We start from the raw sequence: 16,654 nt of genomic DNA, 5'->3' as shown, positions 1-16,654 counted from the left end.
TTTTCCAACAACCACGAAAATACAATATGAGGCTAAACCCAGAAAAATGCGCATTCGGAGTACATAAAGAAAAATTTCTTGGGTTTATGCTTACAAACAGGGGTATAGAAGCCAACCTTGACAAATGTCAGGCCGTAAAAAACATGCAGTCACCGAGAACAGTCAAAGAAGTACAACGCCTCATAGGTCGCCTAGCCGCACTGTCCCGATTCTTACCAACAACAACTGTCAGATTGTATCATTTCTTCAATACCATCAAGAAGGCTGACAAGTTCGTCTGGACAGAAGAATGTGAAAAAGCCTTCGTTGAATTCAAACATATTATGGGATCACCACCTATACTCAAAAAGTCAGAGCAAGGTAAACCACCTTTCGTATTTCTTTCAATTTCAACTAACACAATTAGTCCCGTGCTTGTGACAGAAACAGGAAAAGAGCAACACCCGGTGTATTTTGTTAGCAGGATTTTGCAAAACACCGAGACGAGATCCCTGAAGATAGAAAAACTAGCCTTTGGCCTGGTCATCACTGCTTCGCGCCAACGACATTATTTCCAGACACATCCAATTATAGTTCGGATAGGTCACCCCTTGCGCTAAATATTGTCACGACCAGACTTAGCAGGCAGACTTACAAAATGGGCAATAGAGCTTTTTGAATTCGATATTTCATACTAATCCCGAGGATCACCTAGAGCCCAGACGTTGGCCGACTTTGTCTCAGAGTTCACAGACAAAGACGAAACACCCAAAACATGGGAGCTATTAGTAGATGGAGCGTCAAATGAAAACAGATGTGGTGCAGGAATCCTTCTGAAGGACAATGATGGAGTTCAATTCGAGCAATCAATCAAATTCGAAATGACCAACAACCAAGCCGAATATGAAGCTCTCCAAGCAGGACTAAGACTAGCTAAGGAAGTAGGAGTCTTCAGCCTAAAGGTACACTGTGATTCCCTCCTCGTAGTACAACAGGTAAACGGCCACTTTCAGGTACGAGGTCCCCTCCTGGAAAAATCTTTAAACTCGGTCAAAGTCATGATTACTATTTTTCAAAATTTTGAAATATCACATATACCTAAGAAACAAAATTATAGGGCCGATATTTTATCTAAATTAGCCACGTACAGAGTAACTGATCAATCAGACAAGTTAAACCATCTCACACTAATAGAACCAAGTTTAGATATCAAATACATTCTAAGTATGTCATAGGAAGAAGACTGGTGAAGTGCATTCATTCGCTATTTAAGAATTGGAGAAATACCAAAAGATGAAAGCCTGAAGTCATTCAGATATAAAGCTAACCTTTATACCATGCTGGGAGCAAACCTATACAGACGAAGTATTTCTAGACCATTACTAAGATGCCTCAGTCGAGCAGAAGCAGAAAATGCCATGGAGGAGGTACACGAGGGAGTCTGCGGATACCATACTGAAAGTCGAAGTCTGGCCACAAAAATCCTCCGAGTAAGATACTACTGGCCGACGTCAAAGGTGCGCGCCGCTCATCCACAACCCGACCGAACTGTTACATACTTTAGATGTTAGCTGGCCATTCCACAAATGGGAAATGGACATACTCGAAAAATATGTGACTTTGTATACATTAGATAAAAAAACTCATAATAGAAAAAGTTAAATTTACTCATTTGTTATATTTATAGGGGTGTGGATGATTCACATAAGAGTTATGAGATTTTTTTTAAACTTTATTTTTAAAGTATTATTCATTTTTTAGTGTAATAATTATGAACTAATACATGGTGGTAACTAATTGTAATTTAAGAGAAGATAAAAAGAGAATAAAAAAACCGAGGAAAGAAGAGAGAACAAGCCAACATAAGAGTGGTGGTGAGACATACCTAGATAGATAATGGTAAGAAAAAAAGAATAATGAAAACAAAAATTAAAAACTCTAAAAGAATAATAAAACAAAAGATGATTTAAAATGTTGAATATGATTGTTGTCAGTGGCTAAGAGAAAGGGGGTTGAATATTAGCCCCTTTTCGCTGAGTAACTCTTGCTGCCCTTAGGAATTGCTTTAGGAGATATTTATGCTTTTTGTCTCGTCACTAGTCAAGAGACTTTTTTTTTGTCTCGTAACCAGTGAGTATATATTTTTCAATTTTGTCTCCTACGAACAGAATTAGAAATTGAGTATAATAGAAAGATAAAATCACACCTAGAAGTATCATAATTCAGCTGCTAAGTACAGTGCAGTCTACATCCAGTCTCCATCACAACAATAATAAAAATTTCACTATAATCAAACAGATTACAGACACTAATTCTCCCTAGGAACTACCCTTCCTATCCGGAATAAGTCCAGAATCTATCTCCAATCCTGAACTTGACTTGGTCACCTACTAAGCTTTCAACTGCTAAGTGCTAACACAACTTGCAAGGGAATTCCCACATAATCATGAAACACAACACAGATGTACAAAGGACCTTTAGGACATCTATGGCTTTTTCTTTTTAATTTTGTATACTCTGCCTTTTTCCGCTCTATGACTTTTTCATATAAACCTCACTGTTTGTCTTTTTCCATGAGACTCATGACAGACAAAACTAAACAGAAAAATACAACATGAAACACTTTAAAGGAGAAGAACTTCTGTTAGCCTGGGTAGCTATGAGAACTCTGTACTTTCACTTTTTTCTCCTTTTTTTCAAGCCTTGGCTGTTCACCCTTATTATAGAAGGGAAAGTCTCCAAGGTTGAAACGGTTGAACCGAGCCAACTTCTTCTTCTTCAATAACAAAACTGGTTCGGATAGAGAGAGAAGAAAGAGAACTGAATGCAAAAACCAACATGCAGTTACCTCACTCAAATCCCAACTCATCAAGCTTCATTAATCTGAGCCTTCCATATTGACTTGGACCTCAAGAAGAATTTCTGACCCTTGATGAACCCTTGATCCTTGACAGCTCCATCTGCCTTATGTTCTGCTTCTTCCCCACGTAGCTACCTCCTGTGATGGATGAACAAAAGTAGAGACGAGTCATACCCAAGGGATTTTTTTCTGTGACCGAATTGGATCTTTCACCATTTTTAGGCATGGTCATCTTGAGACTTCTTCACCACATCTTACCATATGTGGTAAAGATCTCAGCCACACCATACTGTATATCTTCTTTTTGATAAGGACATCATCATCTTGGCCCTTTTCTTGCTTCTAGCTTCTTCTTCCTTCATCTGATAGCTTGTTCTTCTTTCCATCTTCCTCTGATGGATGTGACCGAAACTGAAAAGAGAGAAGAGAGAGAAGAGAAAAGAAAAGCTTTGGAAGTAATTAGTGAAATCAATTAAAATCAATTAAAAACTAACTTCCCATACTTTTTGCCTAGTAACGTGTAAAACTCATTTAATGCCATCAAATCAATTTCAGTTTTTCTCTTTTCATTTACCAAGGCATTAACTCAAGTTAATTGATTTTGAATTCCACTCCAGGAGAGAAGAAAGTAACCAAACTAAACATGCAAAGTTCCTTCCTTCTTTCTTTTCAATTCGGACCAAGCCTTTTAGTCTTTCACCAAGGATTTAATTTGGACTTGTTTAACAAAATCTGGCCCAACTATCATAGTAATAATTCAGGCATATATTTTAAAATATTTTTGCATAAGGCTGATTTTTGCCAACCATTTTGGGCTTTAAGTTTTCTTTATGTCCAATGACAAAATCTGCAAGCAACAAAATTATTAATTAACAAATGTGAACTAAAATTCAAATTAATAATTTTGTAATTAATTATTTTAATAATGTTTGATCATCATCAAATTAATTGGGAGTTTTTCAAATTCATCAGAATATAAAATTATAATAAATAAAATTTTTTAGCTATTAAAACTATGCGAGAGAAAGAGTGATTTAAATAAAAATTTTTATATTTGCTTTAAATTAAATATAATTGAGAAATAAATAAATTTACAAATATAAATTTTTATCTTCATTGTTAAACATAATAACAACGTAATGATTTTAGTATTATACCTAAATTAATTTAAATTTAATTATTCTATATATTAAAAAAATTAAATAACTTATAAATTTTTTATTTAATTATTCTATACAAAATTTTTTGAATGTTTGATATCCTAATTTTTTTTTAAAATAATAAAATATAACTTAATAAGCCAGTATGAAAAATAAGTATGTATATAATAGTTTTCAAATAAGAAAATAATTCTTTTAACAAGTCTTTAACAACTCAAAAGTTAATACAAGAGATATGTATGGATTAAAGTGATAAACAAAAATGAGAGTTGCGATAATGGTATGGTGGTAACTGATTGTAGTTAGGGTTAATAGAAGAAGAAAATAAGGAAGGAGAATGAAATAAGACAACATAATTATAAGAGAAAATGATGAGATGTATAATAAAATTAATATGATGAGATGATATAATTAAAATAAAAATTAATAATATTAAAATAATAATAAAATTAAAAATAATTAAAAATGTTCAATATAAGATTAAAGAAATAATTTTTTATCTATTAAAATTATGTATATAAAAAAAGAATGTTTTGAATATAAATTTTTAAATTTACTTCAAATTAAATACGATTGACAAAATAAATAAATTTAATATATAAATAACTAATTTATAAATAATATTAATAAATTTTTATCTTGATTTTGTTATACATAATAACAACATATTTTTAAATTTAAATTTATTTATTTTATATTTTTTACATATATTAAATAACTTAAAATATTTTTTTGTAATTTATTTTTAGTTTATTGATATTAAATTTATAATTTTAAAAATAAAAATATAAAAATATTTTTTTAGTTCAATAAAAAAGTAACTGAACAGACACAACAGTGCATAGTGCGGGTTGAGCCGTTAGTTATTATAAAGATAAACTAATTATTATGTATATAAATACTAAAATTATATATTACATATTGTTCCGGGGCTTACCTAGAACCGGACGGTGGTTGGACTTGTTTGAGGCCCAAGCGCTGGAGGAGTGTGGTCTCCGACTTGGCTTACGTCTGGGAGCCGCCTCCGAGTTGTGTGTTCCAAGAGATGGGGGGTGGTACCTGCAAAGACACTCCGATGCCTAAGTCAGCATGGGGTTAAGCAGGTTTAGAATGTATTGGAACTTAGAGATACCTGAGGGGTGTCAGGGTATTTATAGTGGTGATCCAATAACCACCGTTGGAGTAGTGCCACCTTTTTAGGTGGATAACCGTCCCTTTATCTAAGGATTGTTGGGATATGGCTTCTAGAAGTGGTTAGAGAGATTTTAGGGGCAGTTACTTATTTGAATAAGCGTTATCTGCCAGCTATCTCTTGAGCCCGACTTCTTTGGAAAGAAGTCTGTGTTGAGTCCGACCTCTTCTACAGAGGTCGGTGAATAACGAAGGCCAATCTTTGGATTGGGCCTTTTGGTGTATTTGGACCTGGGCCTTAGTGTTGGGCCAGTGTATGAACAGTGCCCCTACTCGAGTTCAATCTCTTTTTCTTAAGAGTTGGATTCGAGTATTTAAACTCGGGCTTGTAGGCTCTGTATAATTGGTTTTAGCACATCTTATTTAACCAAAGAATATTTCTTGTCCTAGTTTCATACAACTCGTTCAATTCGAGTTGTTTTGAGGATCCATGACTTGTTTTAATACAAATCACCTTTCTGAAACTTATTCTGATTTCTTACGACTTGTTTTGATACAAATCGTTTATTTCAAAACTCGTATTTTTTGTATAACCTCATCTAGCTCGTTCGATGCGAGTAGTTTTAAGGTCTTACGATTTGTTTCATTTCAAATCGTTTAATTAAAACATGGCTATTTCTTGATCTAATTTCATACAACTCATTTAAATTCGAGCTGTTTTTTAGGACTTCACAACTTGTTTCAAGTACAAATTGTTTATTTTGAGTCCTTTTAAACTATCAGATCATCTTTATAACCATCGGACTTCGTTGCTTTATCCATTATGCCCCTGCTCGAGGTCGAGCTTTATGAAGTCGGACTCGAGCAATCAAGCAGAAAGGATTTTCGAATGAAGCCTTTTTTTGTTGAACTCATTCATTCTGAGTTTTCTAGATGACTTGTTTTTTATACAAGTCACTTTTTTGAAGCACAACTCGTTATATATCAAGTTGTTTTGCGCAATTTAAATTACTTAGATCATATGGTTATTTTTTTTACTCGATTTTGTTCAACTCATGGGCTTGAGTTGTTTTAAATCATCAAGCCGTATTATAACCATTGGACACCAATTTATACCTCGTCGCTTTATCCGAGCGACCATTGAAAAGGCCAACTCGTGATTTTTGCGCTTTGTCGAGCATAAATTGGCGCCTTAGGTGAAGGGATTATATGCTTATTCCCTCCCCTTTCTAGTTTTTACAAGGTTGTCGTCCTTGTGTATGATACAACTTGTTTTATCCAAGTTGTTTTGGAGGATAGTTTTTACGTTTCGATTTTGTTCAAAAACGTTTACAATCCTTCCTTTTTAACTCGTTTCTATACGAGTCGTTTGAAGTGATTCATTTTGATACAAATCACTTTTAAAGCTTTGCTTTTAGATAGACACGACTTGTGCTTGACACAATTTCGTTGAAAATATGGTTGACTGGCATAACTCGTTTTATCCAAGTTATCCTTATGTTGTTGTGAATGCTAGAACGAGTTTTCTTGGAACAACTTGTTTTTGTGAAAGTGTTCCATTTTATACGACTAGGTCGTTTATTTTTAGAACTTGTAGAGATGAGATTGCGGGCTTGAGATTTTGTACGATCCATTTGTTATCCGTGTGGATCGAGTTGTTAGATCGTATTTATGACTTAAGGGGCATATTTAGTTAAGTTACTTTTGCGACTTGTTCTAAACACAACTTTTTCAACCCGTTTGGCCCGAGCTGTTTCGAGGTGTTTTATTTCCAATTCGCATATGTAACTTCTTTCCACCAATTGGTTCCTCGTCGCTTTATCCAGGCGATTTCTATATGATCGGCCCGTGATTTTCGTGGTTTATCGAGCTTCAATTGGCGTGTGTTAATTGTAGAAAATCAATTTTCATAAGGATTTGTTTTATCTCCTTATGTTGGAGGTGTGTTGCGACCTGGGTAGTTTTTCACCCTCGAAGTTAGACACTTTGTAGTAGCCCTTTTCTAAGATTTCAGTAATCTTAGAAAAAACCTTTTTGATCTTTGTTTTGGAAAAACCTTTTTCTTGGCTGACTGTCCCTTTCTTTAAGTTAAGTTTTCCTTAACAACTCGGGACAGCCTTTTGCCTTAGTGCTTTCAATAGGTTTCCTGATCTCTTTTTGGTATTCCTTATACTCAATTTTTTAATTTATTGAGCTTTTATGATTTAGGTTATTTTCGCGATGCGTTTCTTTTCTCTCGGTTTTTCCGACTTGTAAGTAAGATAATTTCCGAGTTTATTACGATCGACTTTTATAACCTCTTTACACCGACTTGTACCTCGTCGTTTTATCCTGACGACCATCTAGGTCGGTTCATGGGATTTTCACGCTTTGTCGAGCTTAAGTCGGCGCGTTTCGTAGAAAGAAAGAAAAAACGAGAAGGAATTTATAAGAGATAAAAGATCTTTATTTATTTGTGAAGATACTTTTATTGCTACTAAGGGTTTTTTTACTATCTATGATCCCTTAGTCTCTACTACGATGCCTCGTTAAAAACCCTTCTTCAGAAAAAATCCTTTAATTTTTGGGAAAAAATCATGAAGTTGGAAAAAGAGTACATCAGGGAGCAGAGTTCGTTTTTAGTACCTTTTCATGCCACGACCTTGGTAGCTCGGTGCTGTTTAAGTCAGTCACCTTGTAATAACCTTTTCCTAAGATCTCAGTAATCTTGTAGGGTCCTATCCTTTTTGTTGTCAGCTTTCATTCGCCCGAGCCTGATATTTTTTCTTATCAAGATGAGGTCTTTTGCGGCGAATCTCGTAGTCATCCTTTGTCTCAAGAGCTCTTTCCTTATCTGAGTTTGCTCTCAGGCTTCTGGAAGGGGGTCACGTTCTTCTTTCGTGCTCTAGCATCATTGTAGAATGTTGTCTTTAGTTTTTAATAATTTTGGACTTAGCCTTCATGATAAGCCAGTGCCCCTACTCGAAGTCGAGCTTCATAAAACCGGACTCGAGTATTCAGTCATGCCATTCTTGAATCTTACTATCTGTTGCTATGTGACTTCTACAAGTTATTTTGGACTCTCTTTTTGGGAGGTCGGATAACTTGTTTTATACTTGTTGTGTCAACTTAGTAAGGTCGGATCCTTATCTCTTGACTCGAGGAGACATTCTTATAAATCGCCTTCCTTTTTTCAATTTGTTTTAAACAAATTGTTGTGAGGTCGGGGTTACATCCTCTTCGTATTGATGTTTGATTATGGTCACGCTGTCCTCAAGTTATTTTTGCAATTCGTTTCAGGTTTGCCCCTTACCAGCTTGTTTTAGTACAAGTGGCTTAATGAGGTTAGACCACGATTTGTATTTATAACTTCTTACACCCTTTGGATCTTGTCACTTCAAAAAGGTGTGCATCAGGAAGTAAGGTGCACTTTTTAGCTGTAGTATCCCTTTTGTTGTAGACATGGCACAATCTAGGTAGATTGTTTTCGAGTAAGTCGAGTATGTTGTAGTAGTTCTTTTTCAAGTCTTAAGTGACTTTGTTGGGATCTTTTTTGGTGTTGGCCTTTCTTCGTCCGATTTTGGTTTTAAGAAAGAAGTCGGACTTTTCTTTGTAAGCTCTTAAAGGAAGTCAGATTTTTATTTGTGGACTTGAATCCTCAGAGGAGGTCAAATTATCTTCATAAGCTTGGATCTTTAGAAGAGGTCGGATTTTTCTTTCTAAGCTTGGAAAGAGGTCGGACTTTCTTTCTAAGCTTGGAGGTTTTCGACCTCATTGTAGACTCTGATCTTTAAAAGAAGTCGGAATCTCTTTCTGATATTCTTCGAGGTTTTTGACCTCATTGTAGAGTTGATCGTGAAAGAGGTCGGATTTTTACAGACTCCAAAACGAGGTCGGATTTTTTTCTTGTCGGATCTAAAGAGGTCGGATTCTTCTGAGCAATGAGGTTTTAGACCTCATTGTAGAGTCTAACCTTTAAAAGAGGTCGGACTTTCTTCGTGGGATCTAAAAGAGGTCGGATTTTCTTTGTGATCTCCCAACTCATCTGACCTTGTTGTAAAGTCTGACCTTTAAAAGAGGTCGGACTTTTATTCGTGAGCTCTCAGAAAGAGGTCGGATTTTCTTTGGTGAGCTCCCAACTCATCCGACTTTGTTGTAAAGTCTGACCTTTAAAAGAGGTCGGACTTTTATTCGTGAGCTCTCTAAAAGAGGTCGGATTTTTTTTGGTGAGCTCCCAACTCATCCGACCTTTGAAGAAAAGTCTGACCATCATTCCCTCCAATGAAGACTGGGCCTTTGTCGCTCCGACTTTCTTTTTTCTTTTTTCTTCCTGGAAGACGTCCATCTTTATTGGTGTGCAAACAACATCAAATTCTACCGCAGGAATATTTCTTTCCATATTCATTGGCAGTGATGTAATTTGTGAGCAACCAACGAAAGATGTACCGTGTGAATTTTTCGTGTTATTCACTGCTCTGTTGTAATTGATATGTGAATCCAATGAAGAAAAAACTGGATTCATCACTTCATTGTCGGATTGGGTTGCATTCAAATGGATTGATGCTGCACTTTTTGGCATAAGTTGAAAAGAAAGGTTTCATTGTTTTTATCAACAACGTTTTCCCTTCTTTCTTCAATTACTGACTAATATGAGATATTTTATTTATTTATAAAACCTGTGAATTTGGAACATGCAACTGCTCCATTCCATGAGTGGGTATCATGGACTTTTCCGAGATTGTAAGTCGGCACAGATGTCATTGTCCATCCTATTTCACGAAGAGGTTGGGATTAGTCACGTTCCCTTTTCCTCTTTTTTTTTTTCTTCACGTAACTTCTTTTGTCAGTTGAATTTTCTGAATTGAAAATTCTTTTATTCAATTGGTTTTTGAGTTCATTTTTTTTTGTCAAGTAATTTCTTTTGCCAATTGAATTTTCTGAATTGAAAATTCTTTTATTCAATTGGCTTTCAAGTTCGTCTTTTTTTTTTCACGTAACTTCTTTTGCCAATTGAATTTTCTGAATTGAAAATTCTTTTATTCAATTGGCTTTCGAGTTTTACGTAACTTCTTTTGCCAATTGAATTTCCTGAATTGAAAATTCTTTTATTCAATTGGCTTTCGAGTTCATCTTGGTTTGCTTTCTACCATGGCCTTGGGACGGTGCTTTCTTATCTTTTAATCCAATTTAACTGTAGAAGTAGAATCATCATCCCTATTTGATATCCTCTGCCCATTGGGAGAAGTTTTTACGGGATTTCTGGTATCCATAGAAACTGTATTCCAGCTTCTTTTTAACATGCTTGCATCTTATTCATGTCGAGTGGTTGTCTGACTATGTTATTGATCATCCGCCATTATCAAGAGTTGAGCTCCAGGTCCCCGGCAACGGCAATGTTCCGGGGCTTACCTAGAACCGGACGGTGGTTGGACTTGTTTGAGGCCCAAGCGCTGGAGGAGTGTGGTCTCCGACTTGGCTTACGTCTGGGAGCCGCCTCCGAGTTGTGTGTTCCAAGAGATGGGGGGTGGTACCTGCAAAGACACTCCGATGCCTAAGTCAGCATGGGGTTAAGCAGGTTTAGAATGTATTGGAACTTAGAGATACCTGAGGGGTGTCAGGGTATTTATAGTGGTGATCCAATAACCACCGTTGGAGTAGTGCCACCTTTTTAGGTGGATAACCGTCCCTTTATCTAGGGATTGTTGGGATATGGCTTCTAGAAGTGGTTAGAGAGATTTTAGGGGCAGTTACTTATTTGAATAAGCGTTATCTGCCAGCTATCTCTTGAGCCCGACTTCTTTGGAAAGAAGTCTGTGTTGAGTCCGACCTCTTCTACAGAGGTCGGTGAATAACGAAGGCCAATCTTTGGATTGGGCCTTTTGGTGTATTTGGACCTGGGCCTTAGTGTTGGGTCAGTGTATGAACACATATATTCATATATAACCCCCTCTATCTTTTCCTTTTTGTCTTCCCACTCAAATCAACATCAAGATTCCGTAAAAAAAAGAAAGTGCAAAATTTGGAAGAAAAAACAAAAACAAAAAGAAGAAAAGAAAATTTCCCGCCAAAAGAGAGCCCTCGTTTCCCGCCATGTAGCGCCGCCTATATATACACTAAACTCAGAAAATGGCGCCATTTTTCTCCCACGCTGCAAGCTCGTCTTCCACCATGAAGGCGATCCCTACAACTCGCAAGCGTGACCATCCATCTCCTTCCTCACGTTCTGATACATTCACCCGCAGCAGATCCCAGCTCTTCCTACACCGCAGCCGCTCCGGTTTCCTCCGCCCTGATCCCCAAAGAACCCGATCCCGTTTCCTCCGCCCTGATCCCCAAAGCACCCGATCCCGTTTCCTCCGCCCTGATCGCCAAAGCACCCACTCCCGTTACCAGGCCACACTTCCTCCCTCCCAGTGCCCTACTTCAATGATTCGACTATCGGAGAGCGTCGATGACAACAACGGCGGCGACGACGACATGGTTTTCCTTAAGGATCTTAAGAAAAAAACAAAGCTAAGACACGAAGCTTCTTCCACGGGTGGCGACAGTGAGCTGTCTCGGGTTCTGATGAAGGACCTTCGAGCAAGACGAGTTTATTCTCCGCAATCGAGCGTTGGCGCCTGCTCCAGTCTGGTGGCGGACGATATGTTTGCCAACGGGGGTGGTGTTGATTCCGACAGCAGTGGTGGGGGAATGGCTGATTTAGGGTTTGAGGCGAAACCGAGTTTGGAGAATAGCGGTTCTGAGAGAGAGGGTTCGAAGTTGGTGGGAGAGAATGGTAATTTGGAGAAGGCGTTTCGGTCCGAGGGTCAGAAGAAGGATGAGGTGAACTCAATTTTAAGTTTAGTCTTAAACGAGTATAGATCTGATAAGGATAGTGACATTTATGTCGACAACGCGAGTGAGAGTTCTGATCTGGGGAAAACTGAATCGCAAGATGAGAAACGAAGTGAAGGAATTTCTTCGGAGAAAATTGAAGAATCCAAGGAAGAATTGCTACAAATGATTCCACCCGAAACTGAGATACGCGCCAGAACAGAGGTTAAAGGAAAGCAACGGAAACAAGTCGAGGATACGCCTTTAGCTGGAAATGCTTTGAAAAATGCAGGCGAGGCTTCTTGCGAAAACGATAGCGGCCGGAGGAATGGTTCTGTTCTCAAGAGCAAATCAGTAAGGACCTACCATGTTTTACATTTTCATTTTAACTGTATCTTGTGTGTTGGGCATTTTGTTGTTAGTGATAAATTATTGTGAGATTACTGTTCAAAACTATACTGTCGTTAATTTTAATTTGTAGCTCAACCTATGTCACTGTGGAATTGATTTATGATTTATGCAGGCGCTTAGACCACGCTTCCAGGGGAGGTTGTTCAAAGCCCCTGGTTCGGTCAGTTTCAAAAGATTGTTTCCATATCTAAAGGAGATAATGAGAGATGATTCTGGTAACTCCTTTGTGCCAATGTTTTACGAGTCATTTTAACTGAATTAGATCATGATTTAGTTGATGACTAATTTGGCTAAAAAATTTTGTAGCTACAGAAGAATTGGGTCATTGCCCGAAAGATGAGAGGGCTATGGATGGAAACAATTCAAGACTTTCTTTGTCATATCAAAGTCAAGGATCGTCTAACCTTGAACTTAGGATCGATAGTTGCTCCGTGCTTGGATCTACGCCGTCTATTGTTACTGAAGATGATGCTGTGGTAGCTCCTGTTAATGAGTTATCTCATGGTAATGGGTCAGAATTGACATCATCACCGGACTCTCTTGAATTGGATATGCAATTCCATAGCAAAGGCGTGACTAGCGAGTGTTTATTTGTGCCGTCCATAAAAGAAGTTGGAAATGCTCCGTGCAATGATAAGCAAGACTCAAAGCAGCAGGGCAGTAAACCTGATTATGTCATCGCTGCTAATGATGGTAGTTGTACCATGGAGCAGTTTGCCGTGTTTGATGAAGAATGTGTACTAACAACTCCACCTGATGCAGATACATTTGACAAGCAAGAGATCAATAAATTAGGCCAATTAGAGAGCAATGCTCAGGACATGTATAATGTCGAAGCGATGGATATGAGCAAAAGTAATCAGGAAAATGCCGTTGAAGGTTTTTCTCAGAAGGCCGACATGAGAAAAGATTCTATTATTAAGAGTAAATCTGTAAGAATCCATCTTGCTTTCAATTTTCAAATATTGTTACAGCTTTTTACTAAATTCAAATTCTGCTGTTCAATTGAATTAGATCAGAACCTTAGCTGTAGAAATACTATGACGATTTTGTGTATCGAGATGTTAGAAATTTCTTTTTTGGTAGTTGGTTGGGTTTGTAGCACCTCCTACGCATGTTTTTCCTTTTTCCCTATGTGTCATTTTAATAATTAAGCTTGGGATGTCTATGCAGGTACCTAGATCAAATTTGCACAGGAAACTTTTCATAAACCCACGTTCATTTGGCTACAAAAGGTTGCTTCCTTTTCTAATGGATTTCACTAAAGACGAACGGGGTAATTGTGGTGTTTTCGACTACTTGTATCATTTAATTTAAATGCATTAAATATAATCAGTTACAGATTATGAGTGCTAATTCAGCTATTGATTTTATGTTGCACATAAATATTAGATCACCACACGCATCCTAAAGAAGATGAGGTGGATATCTCTGCCAGGAAAATACAATTTCCTCTCTTATCTGAAAATCAAGGAGCATCTATCAGCAAACACAATATAGACGATAGCTCCAGGCATGACACAGTTGAATCTAACAAAGTGGTGAACAATATATTAGGAGATTCTACCAATGAGTTATGTCATGGTAGCCAGCCGAAGTTGACATCTTCCCAAGAGTTGCCTGAATTGCCGATGCAGCTGGATGCAAGAGAAATGGTTCATGAATGTTTATCTTTTCCGTCTGCAAATGAACATATTGAAAAAGTTGAGATAGTTCCTAAAGACGAATGCTTGAGTGTCTCAAAGTTTGATCCGCATTCAGTAATGGGCTTACACTGTGAAGGTGTTAATCACGTGCAAAATATATCCTGCGAACAACACAATACTGAGTCACCACCCAAAGCTCAAAATGTGCTTGGTATTGACTGTAATGTCTCTAATCTTACATTTGAGCATCATTCTAGTAAAGAAAAAGGTCCATCTGTTGCTTATGATGAAGGTAAACCGTCTGAAAGTCTGGAGAATTGCAAGACTCTTGGTGGATATTTTCTTGAAGGTCAGAGTGTAAAAAAATTGGATCCTAATAAGCCAGATGTGCAAGATAAAGAAAAAACAAATCACAAAATTTGCAGTAGTGTCAATGCTGTAGTTTTGAATCATGTCAGTCTTTTAGGTGAAGGGCCCAGATCGTCACCGGAGAAAGTTATATTAGGAAAATCAGACATGGAGGGGCATGGTGCTGGGAGCCAGAAAGCAGGAAGTGTTCTGAAAGGCATAGTTTATGGTGCAAGGATGCCTTCAAAAGGAAAAAACGATAAACATGCTAATCAAGTTCTTGAAGCCAGAAATAGCTCTGAAATTAAGACGAGATTGGTGAGTGTCATTTCATTTGTATTTGTTTTTCCCTGCAGAGTGTTAGTCCCTAGACTATATGAAACTGATTACAAAACCTTTTCCCCTATCCCATGTGTGAATATAAATTTTATTTTTCAATTACGTGGTTTCAAAAACAGGTTATTAATCGTTGCTCACATATGGAGTTGTTGAAGCAAACAGCAAGTTACAGCTACAAAAGATTGCTTCCTTATCTCTCGAATACCATGAAAGATAGTTCATGTAAGTATTGGGTCTAATTCATTTATACTCGGTCAGCTGATATGAAAATATCTTTCTTGGCAAAAGGAACTCATTGGCTACTGCATTATGAGTTAGAAACTAACTTTTTGATGATCTTAATATTTTAGGTGCTACTGAGAGTGATCATTGCCCAAAAGTTCAGAAGCTCTTGGATCAAACAAGCTCATATTCAAACATGCAAGCAACTCCGGTATGTGATCCAACTGGTTGTGCTCCATTAAAACGTTGCAGGGGCAGTCCTTGTGAATTAAATAATGATAGTTCAAGCCCAATACTTGATGTTCCTGAATATAAGCCATCACGCAATTCATGCAAAGTGATTCAACTGCACGATGAACAGGTTGTATCAAATGGACACTGCAAGCCGGAAAGCTCTCCTGGTCCACGGATTTCTGATAACAACATAGATTCACCAATCACACCCTATGGCCCTATGGCTATCACCAGAGATGAAGAGGCTGCGTCTGTGTTACCTGCGCCATCGGTTTACTCTGAAGTTAAAGGAAATAGTTCTTTCCCGACATCTCTTAATGAGGAGAAGCCTTTGGAAACATGTAGATCATCTTGTCAGAGTTCGTCTCAAGCAACGTTCTTGGATCAACCTAGAGTCTCTACCACCAGCTTCAAAAGGGGAATTTTGAAAAGAAGTCCAAGAGGATGCAGAGGGCTTTGCTCATGCTTGAACTGTGCCTCTTTTCACCTTCATGCAGAAAGAGCATTTGAATTCTCTAGAAATCAGTTTCTAGATGCCGAAGAGGTTGCCCATGATCTTATAAAGGAACTTTCTCATTTAAGAAAGATATTAGAAAGATCTACGGATAGTGTCAACGGCAATCCTATCCTTGACAGAAGCCAGGTGAGTGTTACAATGTTGATATCTTATATCTCTACTTTACTCACTTGATCACTATCTTCCCCATGACATGCAGTTTCTGATGCCTTTACATATTTATCCATCTACATATTTCAGGTGAAAGAAGCCTGCAGGGAAGCATTAGTTGCAGAGCAACTTGCAAAAGACAGGTTTAGCCAGATGAATGATGATCTTAACATTCATTGTAGAATCTCGGTATGTGCATATTTATACCCAAATCCCAAATTGGATACTCCAGTTGAACATCTCGTTTATATCAGCTATATTTGTGCAGAACTTGCAGCGTCCAAGGGTTAGATTTTCAGATCATGTTGAGCAAAAGGTAATTGAGGCACGCAGATAAACAGGTGTCTCATTACATCTGAGCTTGGAACTCTGTTTCTACATGTGTGAGGCTAATCTTGGAAAACCAAACTGCAGGGGAAGTGTTCTGTTGGTATACAGTAGAGAAATTAGTTAGTATCGTCGTGTAATTTTTTTATTTAGTCCTATTGTTCTTTTTTATTGTTTGAAGTTGTGAATATATTTTGATTTGCAACTGGGAACTTTTCAATCTTACTGGTTCTGTTATATAGCGATTTTGACAAGAAAACGCTGGACAAGTTTCAAATGTTAATCTTTAGAGGTTAGAAAGACGTTTTTAGGTTTGACATGTAAATAAATATTGTACGTGATACTACCAAAATATGCTTATAATTAATGGGTTACCTAGTAATTAATTATATGGATATGGGTTGTATTGTTTGGGCTTAATTTTTTGGATTTGATTCTCTAAATTTTATGAGACAACATTTAAAAGTAAGAGATTACATTTTATTCTCTAAAGTAAAAATTCAAAATTTAGAGAATTAAAATCTTAATTTTTCAT

General features: G+C 37.2%; 1 protein-coding gene across 3 annotated transcripts; it reads left to right on the top strand.

The window, feature by feature from the left end:
* The first annotated feature begins 11,273 nt into the window (after positions 1–11,273).
* LOC130967829 (uncharacterized) lies at positions 11,274–16,475 on the top strand. 3 transcript variants are annotated; one of them, XM_057892858.1, is made up of 10 exons: positions 11,274–12,279; positions 12,449–12,551; positions 12,643–13,268; positions 13,510–13,612; positions 13,729–14,331; positions 14,449–14,648; positions 14,789–14,891; positions 15,020–15,768; positions 15,883–15,981; positions 16,061–16,475. In XM_057892858.1, exons 1-10 carry the CDS (start codon positions 11,278–11,280, stop codon positions 16,127–16,129), a joined length of 3,657 nt encoding a protein of 1,218 aa, XP_057748841.1. In that variant the 5' UTR covers positions 11,274–11,277; the 3' UTR covers positions 16,130–16,475. The 3 variants fall into 3 exon arrangements, with proteins under 3 accessions (XP_057748841.1, XP_057748842.1, XP_057748840.1); XM_057892859.1 differs by having other exon boundaries at positions 13,729–14,648; positions 15,020–15,102; positions 15,253–15,768; XM_057892857.1 differs by having other exon boundaries at positions 13,729–14,648.
* Positions 16,476–16,654: the final 179 nt, after the last annotated feature.

The sequence above is a fragment of the Arachis stenosperma genome, chromosome 3 (assembly GCF_014773155.1).
Source record: "Arachis stenosperma cultivar V10309 chromosome 3, arast.V10309.gnm1.PFL2, whole genome shotgun sequence".
NCBI lineage: Eukaryota > Viridiplantae > Streptophyta > Magnoliopsida > Fabales > Fabaceae > Arachis > Arachis stenosperma.
The sequence above is the reverse complement of the archived record's forward strand: the minus strand, read 5'-3'. Positions and strand labels throughout refer to the sequence as shown.